The 21,895-nt window shown below is 35.6% G+C and overlaps 2 protein-coding genes across 2 annotated transcripts; both read left to right on the top strand.

Annotated features, from left to right (window-relative positions):
- The first annotated feature begins 519 nt into the window (after positions 1 to 519).
- On the top strand, positions 520 to 13,872 carry LYK3 (protein kinase family protein / peptidoglycan-binding LysM domain-containing protein). The gene is made up of 11 exons (XM_086452672.1): positions 520 to 1,367; positions 2,712 to 2,792; positions 3,686 to 3,976; positions 5,699 to 5,844; positions 5,946 to 6,035; positions 6,420 to 6,525; positions 7,132 to 7,283; positions 7,366 to 7,463; positions 7,548 to 7,695; positions 12,637 to 12,744; positions 13,379 to 13,872. Exons 1-11 carry the CDS (start codon positions 737 to 739, stop codon positions 13,541 to 13,543), a joined length of 2,016 nt encoding a protein of 671 aa, XP_086308798.1. The 5' UTR covers positions 520 to 736; the 3' UTR covers positions 13,544 to 13,872.
- Positions 13,873 to 14,000: 128 nt separating this feature from the next.
- Positions 14,001 to 21,236, top strand: LOC147397172 (senescence/dehydration-associated protein At4g35985, chloroplastic-like). The gene is made up of 5 exons (XM_086452674.1): positions 14,001 to 17,512; positions 18,564 to 18,694; positions 19,503 to 19,669; positions 19,770 to 19,854; positions 20,952 to 21,236. Exons 1-5 carry the CDS (start codon positions 16,928 to 16,930, stop codon positions 21,103 to 21,105), a joined length of 1,122 nt encoding a protein of 373 aa, XP_086308800.1. The 5' UTR covers positions 14,001 to 16,927; the 3' UTR covers positions 21,106 to 21,236.
- The last annotated feature ends 659 nt before the right edge of the window (positions 21,237 to 21,895 follow it).

Below are 21,895 nucleotides of genomic sequence, written 5' to 3' on the forward strand. Positions count from 1 at the left end.
TGATTACAAATTATTAGTTAAAATGAACAGTCCATGATTCTTTAACTTGAAATTGGGATTACTAATTTCGGATTGAATTGATTTTTTTGCAAAGATTATCCCCTTATCATAGAGATCATCCACACAAAAAATTAATTTATTCTAATTTTTTTTTATTAATTCATATAAGACAAAATACATTGCGTAGAATATTGTCTTGTCATCCCAACCCAACCCATGTATACGTATATAACATGCATTGAAGTCATTTTCGTCTATTTAAGAAAAAGACAAAATAAATTAAAGCCTGAAAAGAAATTTTCCATTTAATTTTTCATAAACCGATGCTGAGAGTCTATAAATACGTAACATATGTTGAGGCTATTTTCGTCAATCTAGGAAAAAGCCAAAATGAATTAAAGCTGAAAAGAAATATACCTATTAAACTTTGGCATTTAGTTAGTTTTCAGTTAAAAGAAGGGGTGTTTTAGTCAGTTAAAAGTCAGAAAAGATCTCCCGGTTATTTTCATGTCCTTCAAACCGCCTCACCAGACAGTAATACGGAGTACCGTTTTACTGTACTCCCCCTTTTCTTCCTTCCTACTGTCACATCTCCGCTAAACTTAGCGGAACCTTTTCCTTCAATTCTTCCACTAAAAATCTTTCTTCTATTTATATGATCTCCGCCAATTTTAGCTGAGATTTCTTTCTTTCTTTCTCGAGATTTCCTTCAATTTGAAGTTAAAATTCACTCGAAATGATACTTATTTCGCTATTTTTAGCAGAAATTTCTTCAATGAAGGTTCTTCAGATGTCTATTTTGATTCCATTTTTATTCTTTCTTAACCTGCGCACTCTGTTTTCTTATCCTACGCCACTCAATTGCTCTGAGACTACTCGCGTCTGCACTTCCTTCGTCGCCTTCAAGCCGAATCAGAACCAAACCTTGGCTGTAATTCAAAGCATGTTTGATGTTCTTCCCGATGATGTAACAATCGAAGGTAACTGTCGTGATTATCTCTTCATCAGGAAGAATTGTTCCTGTGCTTCTCAGATTCATAAGTATTTGTCCAACACGACATTTACTGTGAGGAGCAACGAAGGATCGGTGTACGAAGTGATTAGGGAAGCTTATGATGGGCTCGCGTTTTTGCCCAATTCGACGCGGCCCGCACGTGCTGGTGCTGTGGTGTCGTTGCATCTCATGTGCGGTTGTTCGAGTGGGTTGTGGAATTATTTGATGGGTTATGTGATGGAAGATGGGGACACGATCGAATCGTTGGCGAGTCGGTTTGGGGTTAGCATGGATAGTATTGAATCGGTTAATGGAATCGCTAACTCGGATAATGTATCTGTGGGGGCTCTTTATTACATTCCTCTGAATTCAGGTTAGTTTTTTTCTGCATTTGGTTGATTAATTAAAGTTCTATTTGTGAATTTGCTGAATTCGGGTTTAATTTTGTTCTATATTTGGTTTATTAATTAAGTTTCTATTCGGGAATTAGGCTGAATTAAGGTTAGTTTGTTCTGCATTTGATTGATTAATTAATCCTCTATTTGGGAAACTGGAGTAATTATGATTTTAGATTTATAAACTAGAGGTTCCGATGGTGTATCCTTCGAGATTCTTGAGAACTTCCATTAGTAGGGTTGGGTGTATTTAGGAAGCTCTATGGAGACCATAACTTAATTTAGGTTAAATTAGGGAGTTCATATTGCGGTTTAAGGCTGGCTTAGGAATAGTAGTCTACAGATACAAGTTATGGTTGATGTAAAAACAAAGTTGATTTTGATTATAAAAAAAATGAATTTTCCCTTTTCCGGCCTCATCAAGACTTGTGTGGCTAGATGTTTTATTCTCCACAGTTTTGTATTAGAGTTGATTTATTGCTCCTTGTGTCATTTGATTTAACCCGTCACGGAAGTTAATTTCATAGTGAGAAAGCATAATTGCCCAATCCACCGTTGACTATCCATCAGCACCATCTTTCATTGCCCTACTTGTGTGCATTTTATTCCACTACCGTTATCACTCCATATCGTTGCAAATTATCACCAACCATCGCACATATATTCTTGTGCATGTGCTGTTCGCTGTACTGGTTGATTTTGCACTAATGGGTATGTAGTGTGGTCTCCGAGAGGGAAAAGAGATGCCATGTGTCCATCACAATGCTTTCCATGTGGCGTTCATTTAGTATCATCTACAGTTAGAACATTTTCTCCATTAATCTGTTCGTTGTATGAAGTTTTTAATGGCCAATGTAAGCTTTCGAAATATATGGTAGCCGATCTTACATTCTGCACCAACTACGCATGCCATATATGAATACGCATTAAGATATTGTTGTTGGTGGTTAGTAATATTCGCAGATATAATAATGTATTTAATACCATTTTGGTACCTAGAAAGAGAAGCAAGGTTAGAGTAGTTTGTACTGAACATATAACATTTGTTTCCTTGGGATTTAGTGCCGTTTGAGAACTTGTTTTAGCATGATTTGTACATTTTTAATGGGTAATTGAAAAGTATGGGTGCTGTTGTGCAAGATGCAATCTTCCTTTGGTTGGTAGCAATTTTTTTTTACTCATTATATTATTTGCTAACTTTGTCTCGCATAAGTCACCATGGGTTGTCCCTTAGCAATGAAATAGTTTCTTACTAGTATTTGGGTATGATTGTTTTCACTATGGGTCGTCCCTAATTCTGGCAATAACATTGCTTTTTGTAGTTCCTGGTGAGCCTTATCCTATGGAGAAGATTTCTCCTGCTCCAGTGCCTGAGCCTGAGCCATCTACCGAGACTTTTACAGGTATGGATTGTTTATATGTTAATTCGTTGGTTTTGGACAATTATCGTTGGAAATTTATGGATTGGACACAAGTTCCCTTCCTTTATCTATCAAATGATGAAATGTCTTTCCTTCTACAGATTTATTTATATACAATGGTCTTAAAATTTAATGCAGAATGACAATTGCAACTAGACATACTGTGAGGTTTACGACCTTGATAGTTTTGGAGAACTCTCAAAACTTCCCTCTGAGGCATAAGCAAGATCATATTTTGTGTATCTTGATGTGTCAAAATCAACATCATGATCTTGATTAAAGACAAAGTGGGGTTCTCTATATAATTCCACATGGTTATATCCCTTTGAAGGCCAGATTCTCAATGTTCCCCCCGCCTTTTTTCTTTCTTTCTTGTGCAGTTGACCTACTATTTTCTTTAGATATTCCATTAGAAAATTATCATTGCATTGACACCATGAAACAAAGGATTCATAATTTATCCTAATTGATCGTAATAGTTTTGGGAACAAGAATTAACAGAGTGAACGTGGACTTATTAGAATTAACAGAGGTCACTACTTTGGACAGAATTGAATAGAGAAGCAACATTTGTTCAACTGAGCTCAAATTTTTGGTTTAAGGATTCTATGTTGATGATGATCATTAAGGTATTTTTGGGAGGCTTATTTGAAAAAAAATGTAGACTTGGCTTGGTGGTATAATGCAAACTCCTGATTTTCAGAAAGATCCTACAAATGAGCATTGAATTTCCATAAACATCAGTTTAGGTGATATAATGGTGTTGGGAGATTAAATAGATTTCTTTTTTGTTGTCATTCTCTGAATCATTTTATGTTGGACAATCTACTACTCTACTAAGAAACTTAATGACTTACATGCTACCTGTTTTGCAGAAAGTAAGCTAAATCACAAGGCTCGGTTTCCATATGGATGGACTATAGGGGGCTTTGGGGCCGGTCTTGTTTTGATTTTTGTAACAATAATCGTCTGTATTTCATTCAAGTCCCGTGCCCAAGTCCCAGGAAGTCGTGCTAAAGATCCTGATGGAAAGATCTCCCACAAGTTTCACATTCTTGGGAGGACAAGTTTTTGGTGTGCCTCAGGAAGGTCCCTCTGTAGCAAGTCTGGAGACTGGAAGCCTACTAATGGGGAACCTAGCGATAGCAAAATAAATATTCCCAAAGGTATCAAACTATGCATAGCTGTAAACCTAATTATGATCTAGCTTTCCTCAGGGTACTGTCATATACGTGATTGCTATTAAATCCTTAATCTAGTATGATTAGATTCCTTTATCATTATGCAATGCAATTGTTCTGATTTTTTGGTGAGTAAAATTGTCTGAATTTAGCCGTCCATTAGTGGTGTTCCATATAGCAGACCTAATTATGTGTGCTATAGCTATACTAGTTATTATAAGGGTTGTGATATTACAACACTATTATAATTTGAATATACACCTTAAGTGATTTTATTATAAATCACACCATATGAAGTTTTATGACTATAACATCTATTCACTTATTGTGATTTTATAATAAAATCACTAATGACGTATATTCATTATATAATGGTGTGGGAATATCATTGCCCTATTATACTTTACAAAACTTTTGTTCCTATCGTTGCCCTATGTTGACAAATAAGTTACACAACATAATTTTAGACTGGTAGCTCTTTTTATTGGATTAAAATGGATCTGTAATATGAAAAATGCAGTAAATTATATATGAACAATACCTATCAGTCGAAGAAAAGAACAGGGAAACGTTTGGGCTTTGACGTTTAACTGGTCAAACACACAACATGAGTGATCCCTCGAGTCGACTTATTATCAGGGAAGGAAAATATGGCTGGTCTCCAGACTATAAATCTCCACTACCCTTGTACTGAAAAGAAATAGGAATTTTTCTTCAAAGCATTGGTCATCTCCTTTCTTCTCCCTCACCTCTTCCTTACAAGACACTTATAAAGTGTTACAGTGCCCCTCTATCATGGCCTAGGCTTGACATAGAAGGATTGAGAAAAATGTATTTACATGTGGAGCCCACCTTGCCTGCATGGTGGGCCTAGGCTGATGAGGCAAAATCAACTAATGGGCATATTTTTGGATAGCTTTCTGAAGACAAGTCATAAGCAATAGGAACTTTGTGAGTCAAAGGGGTGTGTGCGGAGAAAAGGCCCGACCTCAGTCTTTGATGTTTCCATCTGCAAAAAAAAAGGAAAGTTCTTGGCACATTTTTTAAGGTGTGCCAGTCCAACCCTTTACCATGACCAGTCCATACCATAGGAATTTTCTGGCACAACCTAGGGCCATCTTTTGATGATCCTAAAGGGAATAAACATAGTTTCTACTGACATAGAGCTTGCCAAAAATAATGCTGTGGTGAGAGACTAGCATGGTGGAGCCATTGACTTGCAAGACTTATGATATTGATCGCGTATGCTGATTTTGTCACTCCTCTTTAGACTAAGAGAAAATCATGTCTCTTACTTCTGTCATTAGACAGATTGGCTATCCCCAATCATCATGGATTGGATGTGCCTTTACTTTGAGAAGCTCAGTGTTCCTAGGCCAAGTTTACCATCATCAGGCAACATTATATTGAGCGATGCAATGAATGTATGCTTGTTATGGAAATGCTTGGTACGATACACAACTTCAGCATCTCAACATTGACTTCCTATAAAAATTTGTCAATATATTTGTTGTATAGCTTTTCTGACATTTTCTTGTAATGGAGAGAATCTTATTTGTGCTACTTTTGAGCTCTTTTAGTCCATGCCTTTACCTTATTTTTTACTGTTATCTTTTTTTTTTATACCTTTTTATCTTCTCTCTCTCTCTCTCTTTGTTTTTAAGGTTCTAAAGTCTTATCTCGTATTCTTATCTTATTTTCTTGCAGCTATGGGGACTGATGTATTTGTCATGGAGAAGCCTGTTGTTTTCACATACCAAGAAATTCTTTCTTCAACTGATTGTTTCTCTGATTCTAATCTTCTTGGACATGGGACATATGGTTCTGTATATTATGGACTTCTGCGTGACCAGGTCTGCAAATTTATATATGTTGACTCTTCTGGTTAATTCTGTACATATGTAAAGTGATGGTCTTGTCTATGCTATTAGTGACATTTTCTTAATCCTTTCAGGAGGTTGCCATCAAAAGAATGACTGCTACAAAAACTAAGGAATTCATGGCAGAGATGAAGGTTCTTTGCAAAGTTCATCATTCAAATTTGGTACAGCCCTTTATGTTAAAAATGGAGTCTAATGAGAATTCTTGGATGATCATTACATAAAACCTACTAGGGCATTTATAGAGATTATGTCAACCAAGATATAGAAACTAACCTAATATAGATATACTAATTATCTGTAATTCCTAATGTAGAATATCTTAATAGATATTGCTAAATATTTTATTCTCAATCACAACCTTAACCTTCCTTTTATTATGAGATACATTGACAATGATACAATGTATCTCATACATCATAATATGATGCATCCTATTCTCTTACACTTTGTACTTGTGTAGTGGCACTGATTGCTCTTTATAAGTTATTCTCCTGGTTTCAGTATTTTAAAGCTTTGACTCTTTAGTTTGTCTTACATTTGTCAAGGTAGAACTGATTGGTTATGCGGCTAGTGATGAGGAGATGTTCCTTATTTACGAATGTGCCCAAAAGGGTTCACTTAGAAGTCATCTGCATGATCCTCATAACAAGGGTAAGGCTACATTTTCATGATTTGGGTGCTAAAATTTCATGCATGACTTCTTCAATAATTTTATTGTGCAACTTCACTAGTTTTGGATCTGTTCTCTTTCTAAAGGCGGAGATATGTTTTTCCAATGTTTACCGGTTTAAGTAAATAACTATGATATGTTGTTAATATTAGGATTTTATTAAATATGACTACTGAATTCTCCGAAAACCTAAGCTTGAGCTCTTCTTTGTCAAAGTACCCTACCATACCAGTACCATGATTGGAATGGTTGTCGTTAGAAAAATAAGTTAATCCTAATATACTAACCCCCTCCCCCTTTCTTTCTCTCTCCAAAAAGGAGGTAAAAAAAGATCCAAAAGAAATTTCTGTTGATGTGAGTGTAGTATAAAATCTGTAAGTGAATGTTACTCTATAAACTTTTTGGAATATACTTGCTTTATACGTGGAAACACTATACTTGTACCATTCATTTTTGCCTATTAATGACAGAATGAAAAACTTCAAATGGCTTACTAAAGAAGCAACTGGAGGACGTCTAGCATGTTTGAGTTGCATACTGCGTATATGTACCGATTTTAACATTTCTCAACCCCGTTGGACATTCAGGTATTCCATCTCTTTCTTGGATCGTGAGGGTTCAAATTGCACTTGATGCCGCACGGGGTTTAGAATACATTCACGAACACACTAAAACTCATTATGTCCACCGAGACATCAAAACAAGCAACATCTTACTTGACAGTGCCTTCAGAGCAAAGGTTTGTGGCCTGTTTGGATAATTTTATTAGTATTCTTAATGGTAGTTAATTTAATATAATTGTCTTTGTTTTTCATATGTAGATTTCAGATTTTGGGCTAGCGAAACTTGTTGGCAAAACTAGTGAAGGAGAAGCGTCTGCGACAAGAGTTGTTGGAACTTTTGGTTATTTGGCTCCAGAGTAAGCAAAAGTACCTGCAGGTGATTGTGGTTTAAACAAACTTGCATTTCCATTCACAACTTTAACCACTGTGGTTCTTTACAGATACTTGAGCGATGGCCTTGCCACAACAAAAAGCGATGTGTATGCTTTTGGTGTTGTTCTTTTTGAGCTAATATCAGGAAAAGAAGCAATCACCCGAACTGAAGGAATTGTACCGAAAAATCCTGACAGACGCTCATTGGCATCTATTGTAAGTCCTATTTTGCACATTCTAATAGAGCTACTAAACTGTACATCGAGCATATATGGACACTGTTTCCTGTGAAATGAATACTGCTACTGCTACCTTACAGCTTATCGTCAAGCTATCTGTATTCCTATAATTTGATCAATGCTTGTTACAGATAAAATATAAAATATTAAATGGCATGACTCATATGTGGAAACTTCCAGTCATGACTTTCATGAGGAACCGTGCAATATCATCTACTAGACAAACTTAACTTTAGTAGGTTGGGAATCCAATAATTGGTTTCCGGTATCACTTTAGCGAACCCTACACTTGTAAAGCACTATTAATAGTTTGACAGTGATGATTACTGAACTTTTGTGATTACTTAATGTGTTTAAGTTTCAAGATGGGAATTGTTTCCTTTTTTTCTCTGACAATCATCAGTGTCATACAATAAACAAGGAAAAAAAGGACGGGGAGGATGTTGGAGTGTGTTGGGTGTTCCAGAATCCATTCTTCCATAGAGATTTGATAATCGAAAGGCATATGAAAGGTGAAAGCTTCTCATGAAATGCATGACTGAGGAAATATGAAGAAACGGTAGTTCTGAGAGAAATCATTAGAGAAAGAAAAGTTTGATATATCTCAAATATCGATAATACAGCTATCCGTAACTAATCTACTATTTTGCTTTCTATTCTTCATCTAATGCTTCATTAAGCTGTGAAAAAGTAGTAGGCTTGGTCTATAAACAAGATCATCATCATTGAAGCCTTATCACAAAGATTTGGAGTCAGTTAAATGAATCTCGTTCCTCCAGTCAATTTTGTCTAGAGCCATCTCTTTTGTTGCTACAATTGTATTCATATCTGCTTTCATTACCCCATTAACATTATTTTGAGCCTTCCCCCCGTTCTTTTAGAATCTTCAACTTGCACATTCCTTCTAACTACAATTGTAATCATTGTTCATTGAACGTAACCAAGTCATCTCAATCGACTTTATCTTAGTTTATCACCTACATTTTCACGAATGGCTTCATTTCAAATATTCTCTCTTAGTCTTTCCACTTATCCATCTTGGCATCTTCATCTCCGCTACGCTCAATCTATTAACATGTTTCTTCTTGATCATTCGACATTCATCTCTGTAGAGGGAAATAACCGCACAATCATTTAGACCGTACAAGTGTCCAAGTTGGTTAAGTAGAGGGAAATAAACGCACAATCATCCAGACCGTACATGTGTCCAAGTCGGTTAAGTGGTATCATGTGTAAATCAACATACGTAGCGATGCCCAGCAGAAAGGCAGGACAAGGTAGAAAGCGCCTTACCTGACTAGAAGGGCAGCACAACACTGAACAAGACCTAGTTTGCCAAGCAGGGTAGGCCTAGTCAAAGATTATCCGCAATCTTGATATGCGAACGTCGAGCCCGGAGATCTCCCCAGTATAGCAAGTCCAATCCCAAAGATCCCTATTCCATTTAGGATCCTGAGAATTAGGGGATTCTCCGGGATCAACTCCCGCGAGAAGGGGAAACCCTGATTCAGAGGAAGGATCTATAAATAGTACAGTGGGCACATGCTTAAGGATCTTTTGGTCGATTGAGAGTCTAACCAGTAATATCAATTATTCTTCTACAACTTTAACTTGAGTGTCGGAGAGTTTTTGGCATGTACCACACCTTAGCAGGGAGGTGAAAGGAGTGACTTCGGATCAGTGAGGCAGAGTCCATCAGAGCCTTCACCGAAATCTGACCCCACAATCTCCATAAAGCATTGTTTCTTATATTGCTGCCTTCAAAACTTTTCCTTTTAGTTGGGATGCACCTGGCACATAGCACTCTAGAAGCACACATCTTTAACTGTCTAACTCTAATTTTGTGGGCATCCTTCTCCTCAATCTATCCATCCTTATGCATAAGAGATTTGAGTTAATGAAAATGATCGTTCCAGTGTGTTTCTTACCTCTCAATTTTTATATTACGAAAGGTGCATTTCCATGTTCTCTGTATTGTTTTTACTTATTATAATGTCCTTGTGCCCACTCAACTCTTCGGAGTTCTATTTTTGTGTTGTCTCCCTCTCTAGGACCATCAACTAGCACTACACCATCGATGTGCTATTGAATATTAGTCACTTTATCTATAATTAGAGAAAAAAATATGAACTCAAAGTTGATCTCTAATGTAAACCAATTGTAGATGGGAGCTCAATTTTATCCTTGCCATTTGTTCTCAAACTAGTCATAAGCCTCTCATATGTATCCTTAGTTGTGTCAATACATGCATTTGGGACACATTCCTTTCCCCATACCAACTAAATTGACTCTCTAGTTTCTTTGTCATAGATTTTCTCTAAGTCAATAAAAACAGATGGAGATTTCTCCTCTTTTCTCCAAACTCCTTTATTTGTCTTAATAGAAAGATGCCTCGATGATTGATTATCTTGCATAAAATAAATTTATTCTTTGATATCTTTGTTGTTTTGTCTTATCCTTTGTTCTTTTACACTTTCCCATAATGTCATAGTCTGGCTCTTAAATATAAATAATGCTTCGATAGTTAGTATAACTTTGTACGTTTTCTTTATTCTATTACATTGGTACGACAATACCTTACCATTCTAGTACATTGGTACTAAATACCTTACCTTCATTAATACAAATTCTTTTTAATATTCAGCTATAGAACAACTTAGTTAGGACAATCCAATACTTCCAATCGATTTCTATACTTCACTTTTGAAACACAAAATCTAAGGAACTATGAGTGCTTTCGTATCTCCTCTTAGTCTAATGTCCCTTGTGTGGTCTTCGTTAAGAATTTCTAAAATAAGCATGCCACTTTTCGCTAACTTCATTATTTACCAGGATTTTCTCATTTTCGCGTTTAATGCACCTAATGTTATCCATAAAATTTTCTTCAGTTACCACTCGTTTTTGAAATTTTTATATCCTTTTAAGCATTCTTCTGTTCTGTTCATTTGCCAAGACTTGTGAAGATAAAGAAAAAAAAGAAAGATTGTGAAGGATTACCTTTTTTCCTTCTAATGATGACATTAACTTTTTTTTTTTTTTTTTCTTTTGATAAGTGATGACATTGACTTTTTAATACTAAGATTATGAACTAGTCTAAACTCTAACCTACTTGTAGGCAAAAAGATTTGCCTCACCCCCAAACTCGAATCTCAATAAAAATCCTTTCTAATTCCTGCAAAAAGTCTCAAAGCTGGGAAGTTTTTCCAGATCAAGACCCTCTGATGAACAAGTTAGCCAAAAACCAGAAGTGTAATGACTTGCAAAGCCGATCCAAAAAATTCCTTTACTTGTGTTTCGAACCTATTATTTATAGACTCTAAGAGTCCATCTACAACCGGTAACTTCTTTCACAAGAACCTTGCAAATATTTCCGCATCCCAACTGAATTAGGATTTCTCCATTCATCTTCTTTAATTTCGTATTGTATTGGAATTCTTTCTAATAGCAATCAATTACTAATTGATCTAAGTATATAATTGGGATTAGAATCCTAATATCACTAGAAAACTTTTGCTGCGATTCAATTTGATTCACTTATTATCTCTGTAATCTTTCCTTAAATGAAAGAATCACTCGGCTGCACAGAGTCGAGTGCTCCTGTCTTGTCACATGTCACTCTGGCTGAGTCTTCTTCAGGAATAAGGAGAATTGGCACGTGGAGCGGCTAAAAACCATTCCTCAGTCGAGTAGATTTGTTAACTTTAAAGTCACAACACGTGTATTATTTGACTCATCCTTCTCATGCCTTAGTGGTAATGTGGAGGCCTATTACTCGTCCACATCATCAAACATAATTATACACCCACACTACCTACCTATGAAAAAGAAAAGAAAAGACAAATGTGTTCATTCCTAATTTTTAGTTATATCTAAGTCTTGGTTAGGTTAGGTTCATGATGTATGAATTTTTCAGATATCGATTGGCAACCTCCCAAGAGTTCGAAGATCCACTGTAATTAATGTACGATACATGCAAATTCTGAAAAACCTACGCATCTATAACAATTTGACTACCACTAAAGGTTGACATCTATTCCTTCTAGAGAAATGCCTGGTTATTCTGTTACATGTGAGATTGGGATTCAATTTCTGATGTGGACCCAATGAAAGACTCGGTTGTAGTAAGAGAAAAGGGCACTTTATTGATGATATCTTCACCTTTTTGTGTTTAAATCAGTTAAGTCCAATAAGATCTCAAGTAGTAAAGATATTGTGTTTTCTCCATTAACTTGGGATGATACTAGAGTAAGTTACAACCACTTTCTTCCTTGATCTGTATGATAGCACAATGTTGACAGTACTGAAGGCAATCTTGTCATTTCTAGTGAATGTAGATTTTTCCCCAAATCTGGTGTCATTCAATTGTTCCTCTCTACAATATTTAAGAAATCCTACTTGACTCACATTTCTTATCTCTATTTTTTTTTTCTGTACGTAAAAACCCTCTTTTCACACATTCTTTTCCTCTTCTTATTTCTAACTACACTTGGAAATTTTCTCTGCTTGGAACTATGGGTTGCAAGTACACATATAAAATGTTTAACCAGTGCTGCTTGACTCATTTATTCATTAACTGATCTTAAGTGGAAAGACATGCTTTAATGATGAGAGGGAATACGCGAGACGATGCTTTCCCGAACATGCTCAATGCCAATTATTGGAGCTGCGACTACTGTTTCCCAAGGATGCATAAGTCCAACATTTAGGGTTTTTGATAGTAGCAAACTGGGTTTCCACTTATTGAGTAGTTAGAAGTATGTTCATTGTCATGTGAGAACAATGTCTGCATTTATCTAATGCTCTCAATGGTTAACCATTTGTTATGGATGTGTCAATTCTTAATCCTTATGCCAAATATTCTCACAATATACAATTGGCAGATCATCTAATTGCTTTTTTATTGTTGGCATATTTTCAGATGTTAGCCGCACTTAAAAACTCCCCCAATTCAATGAGCATGTCAAGCTTGAAAGAATGCATTGATCCAAATTTGATGGACTTATATCCTCATGATTGTGTATACAAGGTAAGCATCATCTTTGTGTGATTCCACTTTGCATTTTTTTTTTCAATCATGTGAATTGGGCTTGTGCCCCTGTAGACCGTGAAGATTGCTAGCTAGCTTTTGGGTTACCAGTCCAGTCAGAGCTTCACTCACCGGGAACAACTAAAATATGAGAGCATTGAGATGGGAAAATGCCTGTCTCATGACCAAAAGCTGAAAATCAACATGTACATGGTTGGATAAGTTGATACATGTAAGCGTATCCTATACATCCTTTTGGAGAGAGTTGGCTAGGTTGTTAGAAGTGACGGGGAATGGGAACAGAAGCAATAATTCAAGAACAAAATAATCTAGTCATGCCACTATGTTATTGGACGACGTTACATAACCATAGTTGCTCTTCATTTTCTTTAGTTTTATTTATTTATTTATTTATACCGTTGAGGACACAACAACGTTGATTCTATAGAACCTAGAAGCTCTAACTGGAATGTCTCACTTGCAAAAGCCTAAATTTTTAATGCTACAACAGTAAAACACACTACCAAAATAAATAAGCTGAGAATTGTTTCAATTCTAGAATCAAAATTTATTTTTGTGGGTATTGTAGAATTGAAGTTGTTAGTCACTCACCTATGATCTCTTGTGTGTGTAGATGGCCATGCTAGCGAAGCAATGCTTGGATGAGGATCCCATATTACGGCCAGACATGAAGCAAGTGGTGATATCCCTGTCACAGATCCTCTTGTCCTCGGTAGAGTGGGAAGCAACTCTTGCTGGGAACAGCCAAGTATTCAGTGGCCTTGTACAGGGAAGATAAAATGATGGGGGTACAGTTCCCTTTCCACCACCCCTACTTTCAAATCCTCCTTTCCCCAAATAACATTTCTATAACTGTATGTGTGTGTGTACAGTAGTATAAATGAGCAACTTATAAATCATAAAAGTATAGTATCTACGCATGCCATCAACCTTTTGCCCCCCAACCCCCTATTTGCTTTATTCTTTTTCTTTTCAAGTGTGTTGTATTCTTTTCATGTTAGCTTTGTGTGAGAAATTTTTGATGTGAGATGTATGTACCAATGAAGCTGAAGAAGGGTTTACTTGTTTCTGATTCAATTATGATATTTGACTAACTTATTTCAACAATTTTTTCTTTCTTTCAATATTTTATTCATATTATGATGCTAATTGAGTTTTGTTGATGCAAGATATTTAAAGTCGAACAGATGGTTCATGAACGGCAGTTGAAGAAGGGCCCACAGGTAATAAATGGTTAGGATCATCTGACCTGATAGATAGGCTTTTAGTTCTTGTTTAGAGCATATATATATATATAAATATAATAATAATGACATTTGATTTGCGTGTTTTATGGCATGAAACTTATCTTTTTTTCTTTTGGATCCATTTATGAATACAGCTTGCTTTTTTTTCAAGAGTGGGTACCAGGTAACAACCTTTATAGTGGAGCCAGGGTCTACAACTTTCTTAGTCTATGATTGATGAGATTATTTCTAACTATTTTGGTTAAAATCAAGGATAATTTAGACATACCCCATTGGATTTTTGTGAATATTTGAAATACCCGTGTTTTCCGTACTATTGACATCCCCCCTTCACCACCTGAACTTATGGGAGACTGACATTAAAAAAAAAAATTGGTTTTTTTCTTCAATCTCTTATCAAAAGTCTTGATTTTTTTTTCTCCAAAAATTCTTCAGCTCCAATCTCTCTTAAAACCTTTGATCTATCTGGCAATTTTTGTTCTTTATTTTTCCATTCCTTGAAAGAGCATATAATTCTTTCCTAAGTCTCCAACGGACAAAAAGGAATTTAAATTACCTCATCAATAATCTCGGTGGGATTAGGTTTGTTCTATTGCTTTTCCTTAGGGTTTTGTAACTTAGTTGGTCTTATCGACATTTTTTTCATTAAATTTTGTTACTTATTAAAAAAAAAAATTTCTCAAAATGAGTCTACTATGACTTAATACTCCTTACAACGACAAAACTTCTCCTAGGACGAAAGTTGAGAAGCTGGAGTGCAGAGTTACTACTACGATGTACAATCCATTATGAATAATGGCGAAGTGATTTGAAGATTGTACATCATATCCTACTTTCCTGACGTGGAAGTGTGTAGGAACCGTGGAAGCTTTCCATTGAGATACGAGTGAAAAAGCATCTATGGTTCCTACTTCCTACACCTATACACTTCACTTCCAAGTGAGATATGAGATACAATATTGAGGTCACTCCAGCATGATTCGTCCGTTATAACAGCACCACAATACGAAGTCACAAATGTAACACTGGTCCTATTGCTTTAATGTCAAAGGTTGGTTGTATTAGAATGCATAGGTGTAGCACCATTTCATTATGTCTTATTGAGTTTTCTATTTGTGTTTTTTTTTCTCCTCTTAACAGACTCTGAATAAATAGGAATATTATGTTATTTTTGCATATATATAATATTAAATTAGATGAGGTGAGCTGGTTGGCTCTACACTTGAGCAGTCATCTTTTAAGTTGCCTGCTGTTTGATCCTGAAGTGGAATAGCAGCCGGTATTCGAACTTCGAAGAGATTTCCATTTCTTTACTAGCAATTATTCCTTACTGGAACTGAATAAAATTTGCTGTAAAATATGGAATCAGTTCTCTACCATCCAAAACCTAACCAAACAACTTTTTTTCTTTTTGCTATTCTTTTGGGTAATTTAGGCACTACCCCTTTTGGATTTTGCTGAATATCTGAGATACCCCTCTCCTTTCCTTCCAAGCTGATGACATACCCACTCTCTTGACCATAATTTTCTAGGAGAGGCTAATAGAAAATGACTGAAATACCCTTGTTTACAACATTTTCGTGTTTCTCTTATACCAAAAACTCAGTTTTTTACCCAATCACTTGCTATCTTCAATCCTCGATTCACTGGTCAAAATCTTCAAAGAAAAAAATAACTTTATCCAAAAAAAACACACACTGAATATGTAATAAGCTGGTGAAAAATGAAGTATGTATTTAGTGCACTATGGCTTTTTAGCATACATTTTCCGAAATGAAATAGTGAATAAAATCGAACAATTAATCCAATCGTACAGGGGCAATTTTTCTACCAAAACTCAAGGTTGAAAACAGGATTGCAAGAAAAAAAAATTAGTCCAAGGATTTTTGACAAAAGATCAATGATGGCATTTTGGTCATATTATGTTAGTCTCCCACAGAAGATCATGGTCAAAGGATATGTGATATGTTATCAGTTAGATGACATAATCAACAAACTGTGATCTTTTAATTGAACTTTGAAAATTCTTCACCTGTGGGGCCAACGGTGTGGACTTCTTTAACATGCACCGAAAGTTCATTTCTTTCCGAGTCTAGATCCAATGCAACCAAGGTGAAGGATTGAAACTCTCCTCCCACAACTCAATACACATCACATTAGTCATAATTCAAGGAATTAATATCTAAAATATCTCTTTTTTAAAATATCCTAAGATTATGACTAACGTGGCATGTGTTGAGGTGCAGGGAAGGGTTTCAATCCACCACCTTGAGTGCATAAGATCTGGACTCTTTTTTTAATACCTTGTGAACAGAATAAAGATCTTTATTATAACATAGAATGGAATCAACCAATCAATCCATGGTTTTCAGTAAAATACCTAATGCCCCCTTGAATTTTGCCCAAAATTAGAGATACTCCCTAGGTTTTCAAACTGATGGCTTTACACCTTGACTTTGGTATTCCATGAGAAGCTAACAAATTTTTTTTTGACAAAATGCCTTCACCATCTACCTCTTGCAAGCTAGTTTCTAGTCTTCAGCCTCTTCGATCGTTTCTTTAACCAATTTAAAGAAGAGGGCATTTCAAGAATTTTTGGCAAGAGAGGAATAAGAGGGCATTTCAGTCATTTTATGTTAATTTATCATGGAAAACCTAAGTCAAGGGGTACATGTAAATCTGTTTGAAAATCTAGGAGGCACCTCTAATTTTCACCAAATCCCCCAAGAGATACCTCAAAAGTCAAAATTACCCTTACTTTTTTTTATCTTGATTATTATTATTATTATAAATTTAATAATAAATATAGTTCAAATTTGTTCTTTCTACTCTACAACACTCCTCTTTCATTCTCACCAAAGTTGAAACAAAGATTAAACAGAAAGAAAAAAATAGAACCAGAAAGAATAGAAGAGATGAACTGTTTCAGGAATCGTCACAAAAACCACTCTTCATGCAAAAGCACCAACCTTGAAACTGATTTTCCATCAGACCCAGATAATAGTAAACTCAAAGAAGAATTACTATTAAGAATTCCTGGATGTACAGTTCACTTGGTGCAAGATGGAGAGACTATAGAACTCTCAAAAGGAGAGTTTACGCTCTTCAGGCTCTGCGACGACAATGTCTTCCTTGCAACTGTTATAAAAGTCGGCGACGATCTTCAATGGCCTCTTACAAAAGATGAACCAGTCGTAAAACTCGATGCACTCCAATATATCTTTTCATTGCCAATTCAAGATAGTGATCTTTTGAGCTATGGTGTGTCTTTCTCTAAAAAATTCAGTAGTGAATTGGGTTTGCTAGATTCTTTTCTTAAAGAACACTCCTGCTTCTCTAGCAATTCTTCGTCTTCTTCGGATGCTCGTGGCGTTGTAGATTGGAGGGACTTTGCACCGAGGATCAAAGAATATAATGGAGTTTTGGGGAAGGCGATCGCAGGAGGAACGGGTCAGATTGTTAAGGGAATTTTCAACTGCAGCAATACCTACACTAAGCAGGTTGCACTACTACCATTTATACAAAAATGAACAAAAATAATCAAGAAATTTTTTTGTTGTTTAATCTTTTTTAGTTCTTATATATCAAATCAATTTAAGAAGTATTATAGAATAATATTATTTTGTGCAGAGAAAATTTTCTAATATGTAGAAATTGTTTTGATATATTACTTTGGGTAGACATGATGATGGGTTTGAGAAAATTAACAAAGAAAAAAAAATTTAATGGTATATAAATTATATATGAATCTAGTGTGTAAGTCAAAAGTTACAAATCAATTAATAGATAGATTTGAAATAATCTACAAGTAGTTTAAAGTGTTAGATGAAGAAAAGAAAAAACAAATTGAATATTTTTTCAATGAGTAAAATATACTTTTTTTTTTTTTTTGATAAATATAAGCTTAAATTAAAAAACGGAACGAGAAGAGGAGGCTGAGATAGCCCCCCAATACAAGATTAAAAAACAGTAAGAAAAAACAAAGAAAGGAAAAAAAAACTCCCCAAGAAGGGAGGACCTAATCACAAATAGCTTCCCAATTACTAACAAAATCATGGAAGCACACTCCCTCAAAGTCTCTACTCAACTTTGACTAAAGGAACAGAAATCCCAAAACCTCTAAAATCACAGAGTAAGTTGAGCTCTCCTTGCCATGAAATATTCTGTTGTTCCACTCTCTCCAGAGACCCCAAGCAATGGCCGATGGAAGGATAGCCCAAAGGTATTTTTTTCTCGAAGAGAAGATATTAAAAGTCAAACCCTCTAAAAGCGCAAAAAAAGATAATGGAAGAACCCAATCCACCTGAAAGCGAGAAAAGAAACACAGAGCATTTGGCAATAAAGAAAGTAGTTAATCTTTTTAATTAAGAAGATTTCTTTTTTGGTCTAAAAACAACAACAACAAAGAAGGAAGTCATATAAATTTGTTAAATAACTATATGACCAAAATATTATCTATTAAATAATTATCTGAGGAATCATTTCATCGTATATATAGAGAGAGAAGAATCATCATCTTACTTAGTTATGTTTTACTGATAAAAAAATCAGGTTCAAAAGGGAGGAGAGGTGGTTACAACTCGTGCCACTGAAGAGAAGAATGACATATCTGCCTCAGGAAGTAAAAGCAACAATAGCACTGGTGGGACAAAAAAGAGCGGCATCAACAAGGGCCTAAAACGGTATTCTAGAATGGGAATTAACACCAAAATAGATTCTTCTACATACGAGAAACTTTTATAAGCCATTTCTTTCTCCATCTTTTTTTTTCCCTTCTCTTTAAGTAGGAATAAATATATAGAATCAAGCATGTAACCTCAACCATTGAAAATTCGTTGTTGAGTGTATATTTTCCTCCACTCTTGGGTGTGTCATACCCCAGTTAAGCCCCGTGACTGCCTATTCATAGTTCTCCCCTTCTCCAACAGATCGGTCTTTTGGAGTAGTTGGTTGGTTTACTTGGTACAGAGTGCTCGGTTCGTATAGGTCACGGATTCAAATCTTTCTACCCTTATGGGCGAGGGGGAGTGTTTGAGTGTATATTTTGCTCCACTCTCGGTTGTGTCATACTGCAGTTAAGCCCCGTAACCGGCTATTCATAGTTCTCTCCTTCTCCAACAGATCGGTCTTTTGGAGTAGTTGGGTTGGTTTAACTTGGAATCAGAGCGTTAGGTTCATATTAGGTCACTTGGAGTAGTTGGTTGGTTAACTTGGTATTAGAGCGCTAGGTTCGTATTAAGTCACGAGTTCTAATCTTTCCACCCTTATGGGTGAGGGGGAGTGTTGAGTGTATATTTTCCTCCACTCTCGGGTGTGTTATAACCCCAGTTAAGTCCCATGACCATCTATTCATAGTTATCCCCTTCTCCAACAGATCAGTCTTTTGGAGTAGTTGTTGGTTAATATTCGTCCTAATCTAAATGGCATAATAAGGTCACATCCATATAATGATTTACAAAACAATGTTGCATGATTCTCTGTTTTCCCCAGGGTGAGGAAGTTGTCGAAGATGACGGAGAAGATGAGCAAATCTCTGCTTAATGGTGTTGGAGTTGTCACTGGGTCTGTAGTAACACCCATGGTTCGATCCCAAGCTGGGAAGACGATCTTGGCTACGGTTCCTGGAGAGGTCCTCTTGGCCTCACTCGATGCTGTCAGTAAGTGCACACACACACACACAACAGATAGGCAAATGCATCATTGTTATTTGATCGAAGAAGAAAATGAACTAACAAAATTTCCTACCTGAAACTGCAGACAAGGTTATGGATGCAGTTGAAGCTGCCGAAAAACAATCTCTCACTGCCACCTCCAGAAGTGCAAGAAGAATGGTCTCAAAGAGGTAAGGAAAGGAAACAAAAATACATACTATATATCATAGAGTTTGGTTCCATTTATTATAAACAGTGTCATGCAATGCATATATAGCCCCATACATGTCGAACACATTCCATGGAACTCAAGTGTCTGCAATGCAAGCTAGTCTCACCAAAAAGATCCCTGAATATTAAGCTAAATCAACTTTAGAAAATGATCCAAAACAACCATACTTATATATCAAAATTTCCAAAACACTTGAGCTATATAACTTCTGTCTACTTCTCTTGAGGTTGGTTTTTTTTATATATATTTTTTTCTTTCTGTTTTTACTTAATAGGTAAAGGGATTTCATTAATAAGAAAAAATGGAAGACAAAGATAGAGGTAAAGAAGATTGTCAAGAAGGGGAAAAAAAAAAACAAAGGAAAACATAAATAGACATACAAACCACCTATTGATTCTCACCTCCTAACAAAATCCCACCTAAACAAGAATCCTCAAAAAACAAACCCCTATACTCCTTAAAGAGGTTACACAAAATATACAATAAACCAAAATGTTGATGATGACTTCGTTAAAATGATGCTCATTTCCTTCGAAGATCCATCTATTCCTTTTCTTCAAAATTCTCCGTAATATTGCATACGGGGAGATGCTCCACAAAATTATCTTATGCAATCTCAAAGGAGAACTCCAACCTTGGGAAAGAAGGAAGGCCAATGTGGGGAAGAACCACTAGAAGCATAAGGGAATTAAGAGTGAAACTGGACCAGATTTATCTTGCAAAAATGTAATGCATGTACGATCAACCGATTCGCCCCTAGATTTGCAAAGGGTCGGAAGTTTACAATGGGAAGTTTTAGGAGAGAATAAGTTTAAAGTTACCTATATTTTTATTTTTCTTTTTGTTTATGTTTTTTCTTGTTCATAAACACCAATATGTTCCAAGTGCGATTATTTTACATGAAAGTTGACATGTTTGAATCCCCTCATGTTCATAGACATCTCCAAGCCACATCCTTGCCCCATCTAAAAACTGGAATACTTGTGATATTTGCACATTTTCTTCTTCGATGATGATGACCGATTCCACTAAGTAGTTACTATTGTCATGCAACAGGTTCGGAGAAAGTGCAGGGGAGGCTACAGAAGATGTGCTTGCCACTGCAGGACATTGTGTTTGCACCGCATGGAATATATTTAAGATTCGAAAGGCCATTGACCCCAAATCAGCTCTTCGACCGGCAATTGTGAAGAATGCAAAAAGGAAATAAAAACATTGTAACCAGCAAGAAAATTTATATTCATGAAGCTTGTGTTGGTGGGGACTCCTCCATGTGTTATTACTTTACTATTTAACAGATGTTGAATTATAAGATGTGGTAGCGTGGATCTTATAGAGTAATATGCATGTTTACATGACAAACCATATTTATCAGTAACTAGAGTTTGCCCATGCTGTAGGGCATCCTCTTTGGGGTTTAGGGGGTGAAAGAGGAAAAACAATAAATTTGGAAGGTTATTATTGGAAAAGGGAAAAAGAGAAAAACTAATATAGAAAGTTGTAGGGGTGTTTTTAGAAAGAGGTAGAAAAGAAAAGACAATATTCTCCAAAGATCACACTTTGTTTTAAAAATATGGTGATTCCCTTTCCTTCCAGATGGTCCATCACATATTACACAACAAAGGGTAAGAATTTCCAAGTCTTTTTCAATTGAAGGCTTTAATGTGCAATTCTTGTATTATATCCCAAACCCCAGAAAGAAGAAACCCCAATTTGAAGAAAAATAATTCAATTCTACCAATTTTTTCTATAATTTCAGTTTTTTTTACTTCTGTTGTTAAAATAAACTATCAAAGTATTTGAATTCTAGAAAGAAAATAAAACACAGGAGTACTCACAAGTGACATACATCAAAGATTAATGGATAAGTAAGTTTCTTTTAATCTACCCAATTACACAATATCTACTTTTATCTATTTCAACACCTGGAGAAATAATCAGAAAACTTGTTGATTTTCTGAAAAACAAACAAACTAAAAAAAAAAAAACTTTAAATTGAG

This window comes from Akebia trifoliata, chromosome 8 (genome assembly GCF_017979445.1).
Source record: "Akebia trifoliata isolate Shusen 1 chromosome 8, ASM1797944v1, whole genome shotgun sequence".
Taxonomy (NCBI): Eukaryota; Viridiplantae; Streptophyta; class Magnoliopsida; order Ranunculales; family Lardizabalaceae; genus Akebia; species Akebia trifoliata.

What these genes read in the sequence shown, in the direction of transcription:
- LYK3 (XM_086452672.1), top strand. Translation starts at nt 737, where the DNA reads ATGATACTTATTTCGCTATTTTTAGCAGAAATTTCTTCAATGAAGGTT. An exon ending in ATGGACTTCTGCGTGACCAG is followed by an intron (nt 5,845 to 5,945) that starts GTCTGCAAATTT and finishes TAATCCTTTCAG; the next exon opens with GAGGTTGCCATCAAAAGAAT. An exon ending in AAGTTCATCATTCAAATTTG is followed by an intron (nt 6,036 to 6,419) that starts GTACAGCCCTTT and finishes ACATTTGTCAAG; the next exon opens with GTAGAACTGATTGGTTATGC.
- LOC147397172 (XM_086452674.1), top strand. Translation starts at nt 16,928, where the DNA reads ATGAACTGTTTCAGGAATCGTCACAAAAACCACTCTTCATGCAAAAGC. An exon ending in GGCCTCACTCGATGCTGTCA is followed by an intron (nt 19,670 to 19,769) that starts GTAAGTGCACAC and finishes CTGAAACTGCAG; the next exon opens with ACAAGGTTATGGATGCAGTT. An exon ending in AGAAGAATGGTCTCAAAGAG is followed by an intron (nt 19,855 to 20,951) that starts GTAAGGAAAGGA and finishes GTCATGCAACAG; the next exon opens with GTTCGGAGAAAGTGCAGGGG.